Raw genomic sequence first — 14,754 nt, forward strand, 5'->3', positions numbered from 1 at the left:
CATGGGAAATCCCACCATAACATCCTTAAGGGCTTCAGAAAGACCCTTTCTGAAAATTGCCGCCAGGGCACACTCATTCCACTGAGTAAGCACAGACCACTTTCTGAACTTCTGACAATATACCTCCGCTTCATTCTGACCCTGACACAAAGCCAGCAAATTTTTTTCTGCCTGATCCACTGAATCTGGTTCATCATAAAGCAATCCAAGCGCCAGAAAAAACGCATCTACATTACGCAATGCAGGATCTCCTGGTGCAAGGGAAAATGCCCAGTCTTGAGGGTCGCCACGTAGCAAAGAAATTATGATTTTTACTTGCTGAATGGGGTCACCAGAGGAGCGGGGTTTCAAAGCAAAAAACAATCTACAATTATTTTTGAAATTCAGGAACTTAGATCTATCCCCAGAAAACAAATCAGGAATTGGAATTCTGGGTTCTAACATCGGATTCTGAACTACATAATCTTGAATGCCTTGTACCCTTGCAGTGAGTTGATCCACACAAGAGGACAGACCTTGAATGTCCATATCTACACCTGTGTCCTGAACCACCCAGAGATTTAGGGGAAAGGAAAAACAAAACACGCTGCAGAGGAAAAAAAAAATGGTCTCAGAACTTCTCTTATCCCTCTATTGAGATGCATTAACACATTACGGGCCAGCTGTACTGTTATGATTGACCTGGTGGTTAGAAGCACCCGGAAAGACCTGATGAGCAAACTAGTAATACAGGACTAGCTCTGGGAAGTGGGAGCTCTGCTGACCGCAACCATTAATCCTATCACAACACACTAGAAATAGCCGTGGAGCGTACCTGACTCTGCCTAGACGCCTCTTCACAGCCTAAGAGCTAACTACCCCTAAAGATAGAAAATTAAGCCTAACTTGCCTCAGAGAAATTCCCCAAAGAAATAGGCAGCCCCCGACACATATTGACTGTGAGTTAAGATGGAAGTCACAAACACAGGAATGAAACAGGTTTCAGCAAAGGAGTCCAGACTTCACTAAACAGATTGAGGATAGAAAAGGTATCTTTGCGGTCAGCACAAAAATCTACAAAAAAACATGCAGAGTGTGCAAAAGAGACCCCTGCACTGACTCACAGTGCGGAGGTGCCACTCTGCATCCCAGAGCTTCCAGCTAACAAGACAAAATCATGATAGCAAGCTGGAAAAGAAAACAGTGGTGAACAAATCAGCTAGCAGGGACTTAGCTTTTGCTGGAGTAGACAGGTCATCTGAAAGATCCAAGAGAAAACTGAAACAGTACTAGGACATTGACAGCTGGCATCAAGTAACGATCTGAGTGGAGTTAAATAGAGCAGCCAGCCAGAACTAAGCGAGGTCAGCTGAAGAAAGAACCTCAGAACCAGCAGCTCCACTCACAGCCACCAGAGGGAGTCCATGGACAGAACTAGCCGCAGTACCATTCCTGACCACAGGAGGGAGTTCGAGAACAGAATTCACAACAACGGGGCTTCCCTTCTTCTTACGATGACGTCCTCTTTTTGTCTTCATGCTGTGGCTCCGGCGCAGGCATACTTTGTCTGCCCTGTTGAGGGCAGAGCAAAGTACTGCAGTGAGCAGGCGCTGGCCCTCTCTGACCTTTCCCAGGACCTGCGCACTGCAGTACTTTGTTCTGCCCTCAACAGGGCAGACAAAGTATGCCTGTGCCGGAGCCACAGCATGAAGACAAGAAGAGGATGTCATCCTATGAGGATGGGAGGCCCCGAAACGGACCATGACGCCCATCGGACCGGACCGCAGCAGGAACGCTCCTGGGTGAGTATAATCTAACCTCTTTTTCTTATCTTTCAGGATACATCAAGGGCTTATTTACAGCATTCCAGAATGCTGTAGACAAGCCCCTGATGCCGGTGGGCTTAGCTCAACTTCCATTTTGTGGGTGACAGGTTCCCTTTAAGTTACCCTCCACAGATTCAGCCACTCCACCACTGCCTCAGTTTCTGTTGATCCATTGAACTGGTGCAGCCAATCAATAAGATCGGCAGCTTGTACCGTCTGAGCTGATGTGGTCAATGATTGGCTGCAGCTTTAAAGTTCAGATTAAAGTTAAGACTTAAAAAAAGACATGAAAAGTCTACTAGTGCATTATGTCATTATAAGGGCTATTGGTTAGTACGGGTTAATATAAATTTTTATGGTGAGGTCACTTTACTAAGACTGTGTTTTATTCAGGAGATTGAAGAAGGATGGATACAGTCCTAGAACACCATGAGTTACACATGTTTTCTCAGGGTTATTGGATGCTTTGCAGTATTGTAATTCACATCGAATTTATTCAATGCAAATCGATTTTGGAAACAATTTGTCCAACCTGGCAAATTTGAATTTCAAAAGATTTGGTCTTCTCTAGTGTTTCTTTGAAAACTTCTCAGCTCCACCTGTATAAGCTGTGTAATAGTTGATACACTAAACACACAGATCATATAGTGTGTTGTTTGGTGTTTCAAAGTTTCCAGACAAGTATCCTCCTCTACAAGATTGCACGGCCGGCCACAGCTATCACATCTAATGACAATTATTTGTGCTATTTAGATTTTAATGTTTAAAATAAATGTGAAAAAACATAACATCATTAAAAAAGTGATAGAAATAAATAGTAATAATAAGACTATTGTAAATGCAGCTACTAACAAGAGTTTTTTTTTATTTTTATCTTGTTTTCTTTTCTGTCTTCTCTAGGCAACTTCACAACAGGTATGCTCCATATGATTTTTCCTTTCTCATCATTGTAGAGAAAATTTGTGTTGACTATTTCTTCATTTGTTTCAGATTCATCGTACACAAACTGTGGTGGTCTGTTGACCCAAATGAATGGGAACATAACAAGTCCATTCTATCCAAATCCTTACCCTGCTAATTCTCACTGTACTTGGCACATCCGTGTACCTGCAGGCTATTACATACGGCTATTTTTCCTTCATTTTGAGTAAGTTATTTAGTATTTAAATCTGTTTGTGATTTTACAAACTACTTTATCAAAGAATAATGCTTTAGATACTTGTTATTGTGAGTCAGTTGCTGAGACAAACCCAATAATCAATCACTGGTATGGATGCAACAGTGTTAAACTTTGAAGGAGACTCCCATTTTTATTTTACAAACTGAATAGAGAGTATTCATTCTCATCAACGTATTCCTTTAAACTCAACAAAAATGTAAACAATTTCGATCTTGAGGGCAAGTAAATAATACAAAACTTTAGTTATTATATTTAAAATTAAAGAAAATTAAAGAAATGAAAAAACCTTGTACTGTATAAAGCTTCATGCAAAATACATTTCACTTGACTGCTGCAAATCTGTCATTTTGCATGGCAAGCTTATGACTTTACTTCTACAGTGTTGAGGTGCACACTATGCTTTGATCAGTTCTTATTGCAACTTTTAGAGTTATTGCGTTGACCGATTTTTTTTTTCTTATTACAGCATTTACAGATCAGCTTAATTGATTTTATAATTTGATAAATCTGACTTTGCTGGATGCAGCAATGTCAAATATGATTTTTTATATATATTTGTTTATCATTATCTGAGAAAAATGTGAATAATTTGAATTATTTTTATTATTTTTTTCATTTTTTACTTCATTTGTTAGGGGTATTAAACCTGCAATTGATGCAATGTTATTGCTTTATATATTGAAAATCACAGTCTTCTATGAGGCCCAGCTACAGAAGATATCACATGGGCCTTCAACCAACACCAATCAGTCACTGTGCCAGCTGGATTGCAGTTCTTAAAAATAACAGTCAGTAGTATTTAAGAGGTTAGATGCACCGACTGACAGGCATGACGATGATCACTGCTGTCAAAGGCAGATGACTGGTATATAATATAGCCTGCATCTTCCCAGTGTGGAGCAGGCTCTGCTTCTGAGCCTGCTCCAAAGTCCCTGACATGCTCCATGACATATTGGTACTTCATGGAGTGTGAAGAATTAGATTAAATCAAAATACCAGAAAAAGAAACTCTAAAATGCATCAAATTTCATATACAGTAGTTATAATCATAACAACGATCATGAAATATAATTCATATAATTGTGAATTCAGTAGAGAAGAGAAAAAGGCATTAACAAAAGCGATACAATTATAGTGGCTGCACAAGGACAAACAAAACTGTTTTTGACAGTAACCATCTTTGCATATGCATTGGCAGCACGTTTATACTAACACTAGATGGTGGCCCGATTCTAACGCATTGAGTATTCTAGAATATGTATGTATGTATGTCGTGCTGTGAGTGGGGGTTAAATTCCACGCCAATATCGCTGATTGGTCGCGCCCGGCTGGCCGATCAGCGAAGCGTGGTTCAAATCCAGCACCAATTCGCAACCTGACTCCACCTGTCGCTGATTTGTCGCGACCGGCCGGGCACGACCAATGACCGAAGCGGTCTTTAAATACCGCGCCAATATCAATAATTGGTCGCGGCCGGCAGTGCGCGACCAATCACTGAAGCGGTGTTTAAATCCCGTGCCAATATCGCTGATTGGTCGCAGCCGGATGGGCACAACCAATCAGCGAAGCGTTGTTTAAATCCCGCGTCAATTTGCTGCTGGACTGTGTCTATCGCTGATTGGTCGCAGGATGTCGGGGGTTCGGGGTGCTGGATGTCGGGGGTTCAGGGTTCAGGATATAGTACAGCCACGTAGTATATAACATAGCCACGTAGTATATAGCACAGCCACGTAGTATGAAGTATATAGCACAGCCACGTAGTATATAGCAGCCATGTAGTATACAGCACAGCACGTAGTATATAGCACAGCCACGTAGTATATAGCACAGCCACATAGTATATAGCACAGCCACGTAGTATATAGCACAGCCACGTAGTATATAACACAGCCCATGTACTATATAACACAGACAGCCACGTAGTATATAGTAGAGCCACGTAGTATATAGCACAACCACGTAGTATATAGCACAGCCACATAGTATATAGCACAGCCACGTGGTATATAGCAGCCATGTAGTATATATCAGCCACGTAGTATATAGCAGCCACGTAATATATAACACAGCCCATGCAGTAAATAACACAGCCCATGCAGTATATAGCACTGCCCACGTAGTATATATCAGTCATGCAGTAAATAACACAGCCCACGCAGTATATAACATTGCCCACGTAGTATACAGCAGTGTGGGCACCATATCTCTGTTAAAAAAAAGAATAAAAATAAAAATACTGTAGTTATATACTCACCCTCCGGCGTCCACCGAGGTTGTCCCGATGCGTGCGAGGCTGCCGCCAGCTTCCGTTCCCAGTGATGCATTGTGAAATTACCCAGATGACTTAGCGGTCTTGCAAGACCGCTAAGTCATCTGGGTAATTTCATAATGCATCACTGGGAACGGAAGCTGGCGGCAGCCTTGCCGCTCGCGCACATCGCTGGACGGCGGAAGGTGAGAATAGCACCATTTTTTTTTTTAATTATTTTTAACATTATATCTTTTTACTATTGATGCTGCATAGGCAGCATCAATAGTAAAAAGTTTGTCACACAGTGTTAATAGCAGCATTAACAGACTGCGTTATGCTGTGGTATAACGCAGTCGGTTTAACGGACTGCTAAAACGCTATGTGGGCGGCGGGCGCTGATTAGGGGGGAGTATGGAGGGGGCACTGACTGCAGGGGAGTAGGGAGCACCCATTTCGCGGCTGGACTGTGCCCGTCACTGATTGGTCGCAGCCGGCTGGCCGCGACCAATCAGCAACTTGGGATTTCCATGACAGTCAGACAGACAGACGGAAGTGCCTCTTAGAAGATTATATATATAGATGAACATTTACATTGCCTTGAATAATGTATTCACACCCCGTAAACTTTTCCACACTTTTTCACATTACACCCACAAACTTGAAGTTTTTCCATGACCAAAGTACACTTAAATCAATAGATCTAGCAATAAAAAGAACTTTCACAATTGGATTTGTCAAGAAATGTTCCTGTGCTGAGATAATCCTATAAATGTGCTCCTGTTATGTCCTGTGTACTCGATTGCAGCATTCCAGGAGCAGGCAGAGGGATGACAGCTCCTCGGATTGGAGACCCTACGGCGTGACGCGGGTCCCCATCATTGCCACCGTGACCCGATGCCATCATGACAACATCTGGATCACCAGAGCTAGGAAAGTTGCTTGATCATGTGCAGTGCATGTTCAGCAATCTTCTGTGCCAGTGCAGAGCTGACAGTTTGCATAGCATAGGGGTGCTGCTGAATCCCGAAGCTATACAAGCAATTAGCCTAAAAAAAATAGTCCCACAATGGGACAAAGTAAAAAAGTAAAAAAAAAAAAAAAAAAAAAAAATTAGAATAAGTTTAAAAATATTAAATAAAAAAATCTAAAGATATTGTATCCATAAATAAATATTTGTATGAAAAAAATATGAACAATAAAAGTACACATATTTGGTATCACCGCATTCATAATGACCCGACCTATAAAACTGCCACACTAGTTACCTCTTTAGTGAACACCATGCAAAAACAAATAAAAAACTAGGCAAAAAACAATGCTTTATAATCATACCGACAAACAAAAAGTGGAATAAAATGCGATAAAAAAGATAGATATAAATAAATATGGTACCGCTGAAAACAAAATCTTATCCTGCAAAAAAACAAGCTGCCATACAGCTCAATCAGCAGAAAAATAAAGCGATGCAAAAATAATTATTTTTTCTAAAGATTAGTTTTTATTATGTAAAAGCTCCAAAACATAAAAAAAACTATATAAATGTGGTATCGCTGTAATCGTATTGACCCAAGGAATAAAACTGCCCTATTAATTTTACCACACACGGAACAACTTAAACCATCTTAGGATTGCATAAAAGTGCTGTAAGCCACAGTTTTTGCACTTCTGAAAAGCAGGTCACCACTGAACAGAGGCCAGACGAGTCCAGAGTAACTCTGCTGCATCATTATAGTGAATGGATCCCCTGGGGGCTTCATCTGTCACGACACTCAGGGATTTAGGTGGAAACCCCAAAGTAAGTGCTCTGTGTAGAGCGCTGGATAAATGTGATCCCAAACATTATGTAAAATGTTCCAAATAAAAGTTTCAACTCTCAATCCATAAAAAAAGCATGTCCCCACTCAGGTCCGTCATCTGTTAATGGAAATATAGGGGGCCTCCACGTTACTGGTAGTACAGAGGCTGTGGAAAAGCAAAATGGCTCCTCACCCGCCAAAAGAAATTAAGCAAATTCTCCACTCCCAAATCCAAAAGTCCCCTTCCTTCTGAGTCCCACAGTGTACCCAGACCACATATAGCGTCCACATGTTTGACATTTCTGAAGGGATGAGAGGCCACCTAACGTACAGGTGCATGTATCCAGAAGCACAGGTTGGGCTTAATTTACTGGTGACTGCAATATACTGGTCACTACATCGTACTGGTCACTACAATGGCAGTTTGCAATTTTCATTGCAACATTGCTGCTTGTTTATGGAAAATACCCATGGATTCAAAATAGTCACTAGACCTGAAGATAAATTCCAAAAGGGGTATAATTTCCAAAATGTGGACACTTGATTCTGCTCTTCTAGCAAATATGAGCTCTATATATGGAGTCTGCAAACTGTTCTAGGAAAATCTGCGCTACAAGAGGCAAATTGCACTCCTGCGCTACGTCCCTCCTGAGTCACTCTGTATGAGTAAGTAGTACTAAACAGCCACATATGGGGTATCGCCACGTTCAGTAGACATTGTGGGACAAATTATGTTGCCATTTTTACCCACTTCTTGTCTGAAAATATAAAATCTGGGGCTAAAACAACATTTTGGTGGTAAAAATGTAGCTCTTTGTTCTTCACTGCCCAATGGTATAAAATTCTGTGACATATCCGTGGTGTCATTATGATCAGTGCACCTCTAGATGAATTCATTGATGTGGCTAAAACAACATTTTAGTGGTAAAAATGTAATTTATTCTTTCTCAATGGTATGAAATTCAGTGAGGCAGATGTGGTGTCAATATGATTACTGCACCCCCTAGATGCATTCATTGGGGAGTGTAGTTTGTAAAATGAGTTCACATATAGGGTGTTTCTGTTGTTCTGGCACCTCTGGGGCTCCGCTAATGTGACATGGCACCCTCAAACCATTCCAGCAAAATCTGAACTCCAATATGGTGCCTCTTCCCTTCTGAGCTTTGCACTGTGCCTCAAAAGTAGTATTCCCCCACATATGGGGTATCAGGGTACTCAAGAGAAATTGAAAAACAAATTGTATGGTGAAATTTCTCCTGTTACCCTTATAAAAATGCAAAATTTTTGGCCAAAATAACATTTTTGGGGGGAAAATGTGATTTTATTATTTTCATGGCTCAACGTTATAAACTTCTGTGAAGCACCTGGGGGTTCGAGGTGCTAACCGCACATCTAAATATATTCCTTGAGGAGTCTAGTTTCATAGGCATATCAAAGACTTTCCAACATCTGCTAATGATTCCAGGAAATTTTATATTCAAAAACTCAAATGGCACTCCTTCCCTTCCGAGCTTTGACGTGCACCCAAACAGTGGTTTTCTCCCTCCTATGGGGTATCAGCATGCTCAGAAGGAATTACAGAACAAATTATAGGGTCAATTTTTTCCTGTTACCCTTGTCAAAATAAAAAAATTTGGATCTCAAGTAAATTTTTTATGAAAAAAGTTAAATGTTATTTTTTTTCCACATTCCAAAAATTCCTGTGAAGCACCTTCTTGGATGTGGTTTTGAGTACCCTGAGGGGTAAAGTTTTTAGTGGTACTTTTTGGTGTTTTCTATCATATAGACCCCTCAAAGTGACTTCAAATGTGAGGTGGTCCCTAAAAAAAATGGTTTTGTAAATTTTGTTTGAAAAATGAAAAATCGCTGGTCAACATTTAACCCTTATAATTTCCTAGCAAAATATTTTTTGGTTCTAAAATTTTGCTAATGTAAAGTAGATATGTGGGAAATGTTATTTATTAACTACAGTATTTTGTGTGACATATCTTTGTGGTTTAAGGGCACAAAAATTTGAAAATTGCTAAATTTTCTAAATTTTTGCCAAATTTCCATTTTTTTCACAAGTAAATACAAGTTATATGGAAGAAATTTTACCACTATCATAAAGTACAATATGTCATGAAAAAACATTCTCAGAATCACCAGAATCCGTCGAAGCGTACCAGAGTTATTACCTCATAAAGTGACAGTGATCAGTATTGCACAAATTGGCCTGGTCATTAACATGCAAACAACCTTCGGGGTAAAGGGATTAAATAATACACGGAGCAGCTGCTGAAATTTGTCATGAAACTCTAGGGTATTATTAGCTCACATTATATTTGCAGTAAAATTGGGAGGGATCTGGTCTCATGAATCTGATGTCACGCCTTCTTGGTGTTTGAAAAAGGATAAGGGAGGATGGAGGTTAGAATCAGAGTGCAAAGACATTTTGTTGGTGACTGCAAAGTGAGATGTGAGATGTCGGCAATGTCACTAAGAACGACTGGCAGTGCAATTTCTGTACTGCTGAATGTATCACATATGATAGGATTAGATACAAGGCCTCTATCACATTATAGTATTAGATAAACGGCTCAGCAGAATAAAGTGTCTTGAAAAGCATTCATATCCTGTGAAATTTTCCACATTTTCTCACATTACAACCACAAACGTAAATGTATTTTATTTGTATTTTTTTGTAATATACCAACACAAAGTACCAAGTATTTTTGAAGTGTAAAGGAAGTGATACATGGTTTTCTAAATATTTTAAAACTATAAATCAGGAAATTGTGACATACATCTATATTCAGCCACCCCTGAGTTAATGCTTTGTAGGACAGCCGTTCACTGCAAATACTGCTTCAAGTGTTTTGGGGTATGTCCCTTCCAGCTTTGCGCAACTGGAGGCTGAAAAATGTGCCCAATTCTTCCTTGCAAATTAGCTCTAGTTCAGTGAAATTGGACACAGATTCTAAATGGGATTTACGTCAGGGATCAAACATCAAACAAATCAAACACATGAATTGCCCCTGTTTTTAGCTCCATCCATCTTCCCATTAACTCTGACCAGCTTCTCTGTCCCTGCTGAACAAAAGTATCCCACAGCATGATACTGCCACTAACATGTTTGATGGTGGGGATGGTAATTTCAGGGTGGTGTGCAGTATTAGTTTTCAGTCACATAGATATATAGCCTTTTGTATTTAACTCAAAAAGTTCAACTTTGGTCTCATCTGTCTGGAGCATCATTTTTCATATGCAAGTCATGTCCGTTACATGGCTTTTTAGAAAACAGAAAACAGGACTTCTTATGTCTTTCTTTGAAAAATGGCTTTGTTCTTGACATTCTTCCATAAAGGCCAGATTTGGGAAGTATATAATGACTAGTGTTGAGCGATACCGTCCGATACTTGAAAGTATCGGTATCGGAAAGTATCGGCCGATACCGGCAAAGTATCGGATCTAATCCGATACCGATACCCGATACCAATACAAGTCAATGGGACTCATGTATCGGACGGTATTCCTGATGGTTCCCAGGGTCTGAAGAACCATATTAATGTGTAAAATAAAGAATTAAAATAAAAAATATTGCTATACTCACCTCTCCGACGCAGCCTGGACCTCACCGAGGGAACCGGCAGCGTTGTTTGCTTAAAATGCGCGCGTTTCCTTCCTTCCGTGACGTCACGGCTTCTGATTGGTCGCGTGCCGCCCATGTGGCCGCGACGCGACCAATCACAGCAAAGCCGTGACGTAATTTTGAGGTCCTGGATGCTTAATTCTAGGCATTCAGGATTTTAAAATTACGTTCCGGCTTGTGATTGGTCGCGTCGTGGTCACATGGGCGACGCGACCAATCACAAGCCGTGACGTCACGGGAGGCAGGAGACGCGCGCATTTTTAAAATTACGTCACGGCTTGTGATTGGTTGCGTGCCGCCCATGTGGCCGCGACACGACCAATCACAGCAAGCCGTGACGTAATTTCAGGTCCTGAATGCCTATTTCTGCATTCAGGACCTGAAATTACGTTACGGCTTGCTGTGATTGGTCGCGTCGCGGCCACATGGGCGGCACGCGACCAATCAGAAGCCGTGATGTCACGGAAGGAAGGAAACGCGCGCATTTTAAGCAAACAACGCTGCCGGTTCCCTCGGTGAGGTCCAGGCTGCGTTGGAGAGGTGAGTATAGCAATATTTTTTATTTTAATTCTTTATTTTACACATTAATGTTGTATTTTACACATTAATGTTGTTTCGATACCGATACCCGATACCACAAAAGTATCGGATCTCGGTATCGGAATTCCGATACCCGCAAGTATCGGCCGATACCCGATACTTGCGGTATCGGAATGCTCAACACTAATAATGACTAATAGTTGTTCTGTAGACAGATTCTCTCACCTGACCTGTGGATCTCTGCAGTTCCTCTAGAGTGACCATGGACCTCATGGCTGCTTCCCTAATTAGTGTTCTTGCTTGGGATGTAAATTTAGAGGGCCAGCCATGCTTTGGTAGATTTGCAGTTTTGTCATACTCCTTCCATTTTTTGATGATGAGATGTTCAGAGCTTGGGCTATTGTTTTTATATCTTAACCCTTCATTACTTTTCTCCACAATGTTATCCCGGACCTGTCTGGTGTGTTCCTTGGTGTCCATGATTCCGTTTTACCCTTAATATTCTCAAACAAACATCTGAAGCCTTCACAGAACAGCTCTAGTTATACGGAGAATAAATTAAACACAGGTGGACTTAATTTACTAATTATGTGTGACTCTTGAAGGCATTTGATAACTCAAGATTTTTTTATGGTTATTAAACTACAGTGGACTGAATACAAATGGACGTCAAAATTTTCAGATTTATAATTTTAAAACAATTATGAAACCATGTATCATTTCCTTTATACTTTCCAAATACATATTATCCCAATAAAACAATTTTATGTTTGTTGGTGTAACGTGAAAAAATGTGGAAAAGTTCACAGGGTATGAATGTATCACCTGTCACCCCTCATTGTTGGTTGAATACTGAGCAGAGAAAGGGGGAAATTGCAGCTCAGAGCACAGACCTAGGTTGCAAAAAATGGTGCTTTGCTCTTCCCACAGCTGTAAAGTGGACATCTTTGGGGATATACACAGTTCATAGCTGAGGCAGCCACAGCATAGGAGATGTGGTTGGACACAGACCGCAGTCTCCTATGGCCTGGAACTGCCATATTTGTGGTGTAAAAAAAAAGCAGAAAACTGAGCCAGGAGTATGACTTGAAAACATGCTGGATGTAAAAGCATGTTCACACTAGCCATGGAAGCAAACAAAACCAAAGAAAAGACAATGTGTGCATATACCCTAATGAAAATATATAAGTCAAACAGTAAGTGCATTATATAATTAACACAGTGTTAGGGCTGCACACCAAATAATTATAAGGATGGTATAAGGTGCGTTCGCAGCCCAGGGTCCACCGTGCAGAGATTGAACCTGCTGCTGAGTAATGGTGGAGGGACGCTTGCTCACACATGGGTTAGACCTCCCCCAATGTGAATGGAAGCGAACTCTGTTGCTTTACAGAGTCACCAAATAAACGCTGCACCCTGTTAGCAGTCACAGGGTGCAGCTAAAAGACGCTGGTGGGATTCCTATGAATCACCCCCACTAAAAAGGTGATTGGACTCGCTCTGACTCTTAGTGGCTTTTGAGCCCACGCCTGAGGACTCCCTGAGTCAGATGCAGAGTCCAAGCGGGAAGTCCCACCCTACACTGACCGGTTGTCAGGACAGAACTAAACTAACATTTACCACACAGAGTGCGTACAGCACCGCACTGGCAGATGATACTATCCACCCTAACTAGGTTCAGGAAAGTGCACTGGTTGTGCACGGCGCCGCACTGGCGGTCACTGCTGATTTGACACAATTAAGTCAAGCTTCTGTGCAGGATAGCACTGTTAGGCGCTAGGTAGCTCCATCATTCGTGAACATTCAACATCACTAGGAATGGGTATGATTAAGGAGCATTCACCAGAACAGGCATACCTCCACACACACACGATACTAGAGCATGGCCGTGCGGTGATGCGAACCTTTTATAGCGGAAGCTCTCCGGGACCTTTCTAGTGGTCCAATAGGAGCTGCTACAGGACCGGAGCATGTGACCCCTGACCTTCAATGGGAGGTCATCCCTTGGGCATGCTCAGAAGAAGAAAAGCAGGACTTAGTCCCAGTAGCGCCCGTTCACCGCTGATCATTACTGTTTACGATGGCTGAGCCTGGAAGGACAGCAGTAAAACACTTAGTAAACACTGTTTTTGATCAAAAAAGCATAATGCTGTCCCACCACGATAAAGTGTACCCAATTGGGACAGTAACTACACTCTCTAATGTTGAAACCTACCTAGTGTGAACAGTGGCAGAGAGTCACCGGGTCTCAACCGGACACCCAGCTTTGGAGGGACTATATATGAACTGCCCAGCTCAGTAAAAAGGGGGCTACACCCTATTTGTACTGAATACAAAAATACTGAAGAAAAACTGAAAACTGAGCTGGAGTATGACTTGAAAATATGCATGATGTAAAAGCATGTTCACGCTGACCATTGAAACAAACAAAACCAAAAAATAGACAATATGTGCATATAATAATGAAAATAAATAAGTAAAAAAGCAAGTGCATTAAATAATTAACATAGGGTACTTAGTAAACACTGTTTTTTTATCTAAAAAAAACCCCATAAAGATGTGGTGTGTAGAGTGTTGTAATCAGACACTTACACAGCAGCAAAATATAAAAATGGCAGCCCTTAGTGGCTGCAGGAAAAAATAACTAAATAGATGTTTTAAACACTACATTTTACAATGTTTTTAAAATAATTGATTATATAATTAGTAAATGCAAAAGTCAAAATCTTGACGCATTCCTTTTAAACAAAAACATTACTATATCCGATAGGAAATTATCTCCCAAACCCTTAATTTAACTGATCTCTTTTTATCCCACACATATAGTTCACTTTCTGACTTTGATCCAGTTAAAGAGTCTTCAGGCTCCTCTCCTCTTCTTGTCTACTACATACATTGTAGGGTTTCTACTTACTTGGTTGCAGTTGAGGAAGGCACAAGAAGCAGTTTCATTAAATTGCCCAGGCAAGTTTATTAAGACTGCATAAACTACTGAGGAAACCAAACATAAAAACAGCCTTTTTCTGCACAAAGTGAAAACACAAAGTAAATAGTCCTTACAGGATTGTGGGTTCATTCGCTCAGGTTAGTGTCCAGTTCTTAGTGTCTTAGCACAGACTAACACACAGGAGATTCACACATCTCCACACCCAGACACTGAATTTGAAACTGGCCTCCATTTTATCTGCCATACCACGCCCCTGGGGTGGGATATGTGAGCAGTCAGTCCCACCCATCTCTTTGACTGCTCATAAAACCCAGCCCTATTAACTCTCTCAACACTATATGTGCTGGAGCCTGTTTTCCGTGACTTACATCACCAAAGCTACCAACCTTTGATGATACATACAAGATAAGGAATTTTGCTAAGCTTCTGTCCATGGCCAGAAACCAATTACCTGGAATAGGAACTGGAGTTGCACAAAGCGATCTGCTCTTCTCTATTAGTTACCCCATTAACTCCTTCAGTCCCACTCTGCAGATGGCACTGCCAACAGGTCACAGGTGAGGATTTTATCTTCAGTAGCCATTCAAACCCATTTGTGTCAACT

General features: G+C 41.0%; 1 protein-coding gene across 1 annotated transcript in view; it reads left to right on the forward strand.

The window, feature by feature from the left end:
* The window catches only part of LOC143807533 (scavenger receptor cysteine-rich domain-containing protein DMBT1-like), a 430,549-nt gene that overhangs the window by 355,526 nt on the left and 60,269 nt on the right, over positions 1 to 14,754 (forward strand). Inside the window, exons 27-28 of the mRNA XM_077289172.1 lie at positions 2,706 to 2,720; positions 2,796 to 2,952. Coding sequence (XP_077145287.1) covers positions 2,706 to 2,720; positions 2,796 to 2,952 — 172 coding nt within the window. The remainder of the gene's footprint in view (positions 1 to 2,705; positions 2,721 to 2,795; positions 2,953 to 14,754) is intronic.

The sequence above is a fragment of the Ranitomeya variabilis genome, chromosome 2 (genome assembly GCF_051348905.1).
Source record: "Ranitomeya variabilis isolate aRanVar5 chromosome 2, aRanVar5.hap1, whole genome shotgun sequence".
Taxonomy (NCBI): domain Eukaryota; kingdom Metazoa; phylum Chordata; class Amphibia; order Anura; family Dendrobatidae; genus Ranitomeya; species Ranitomeya variabilis.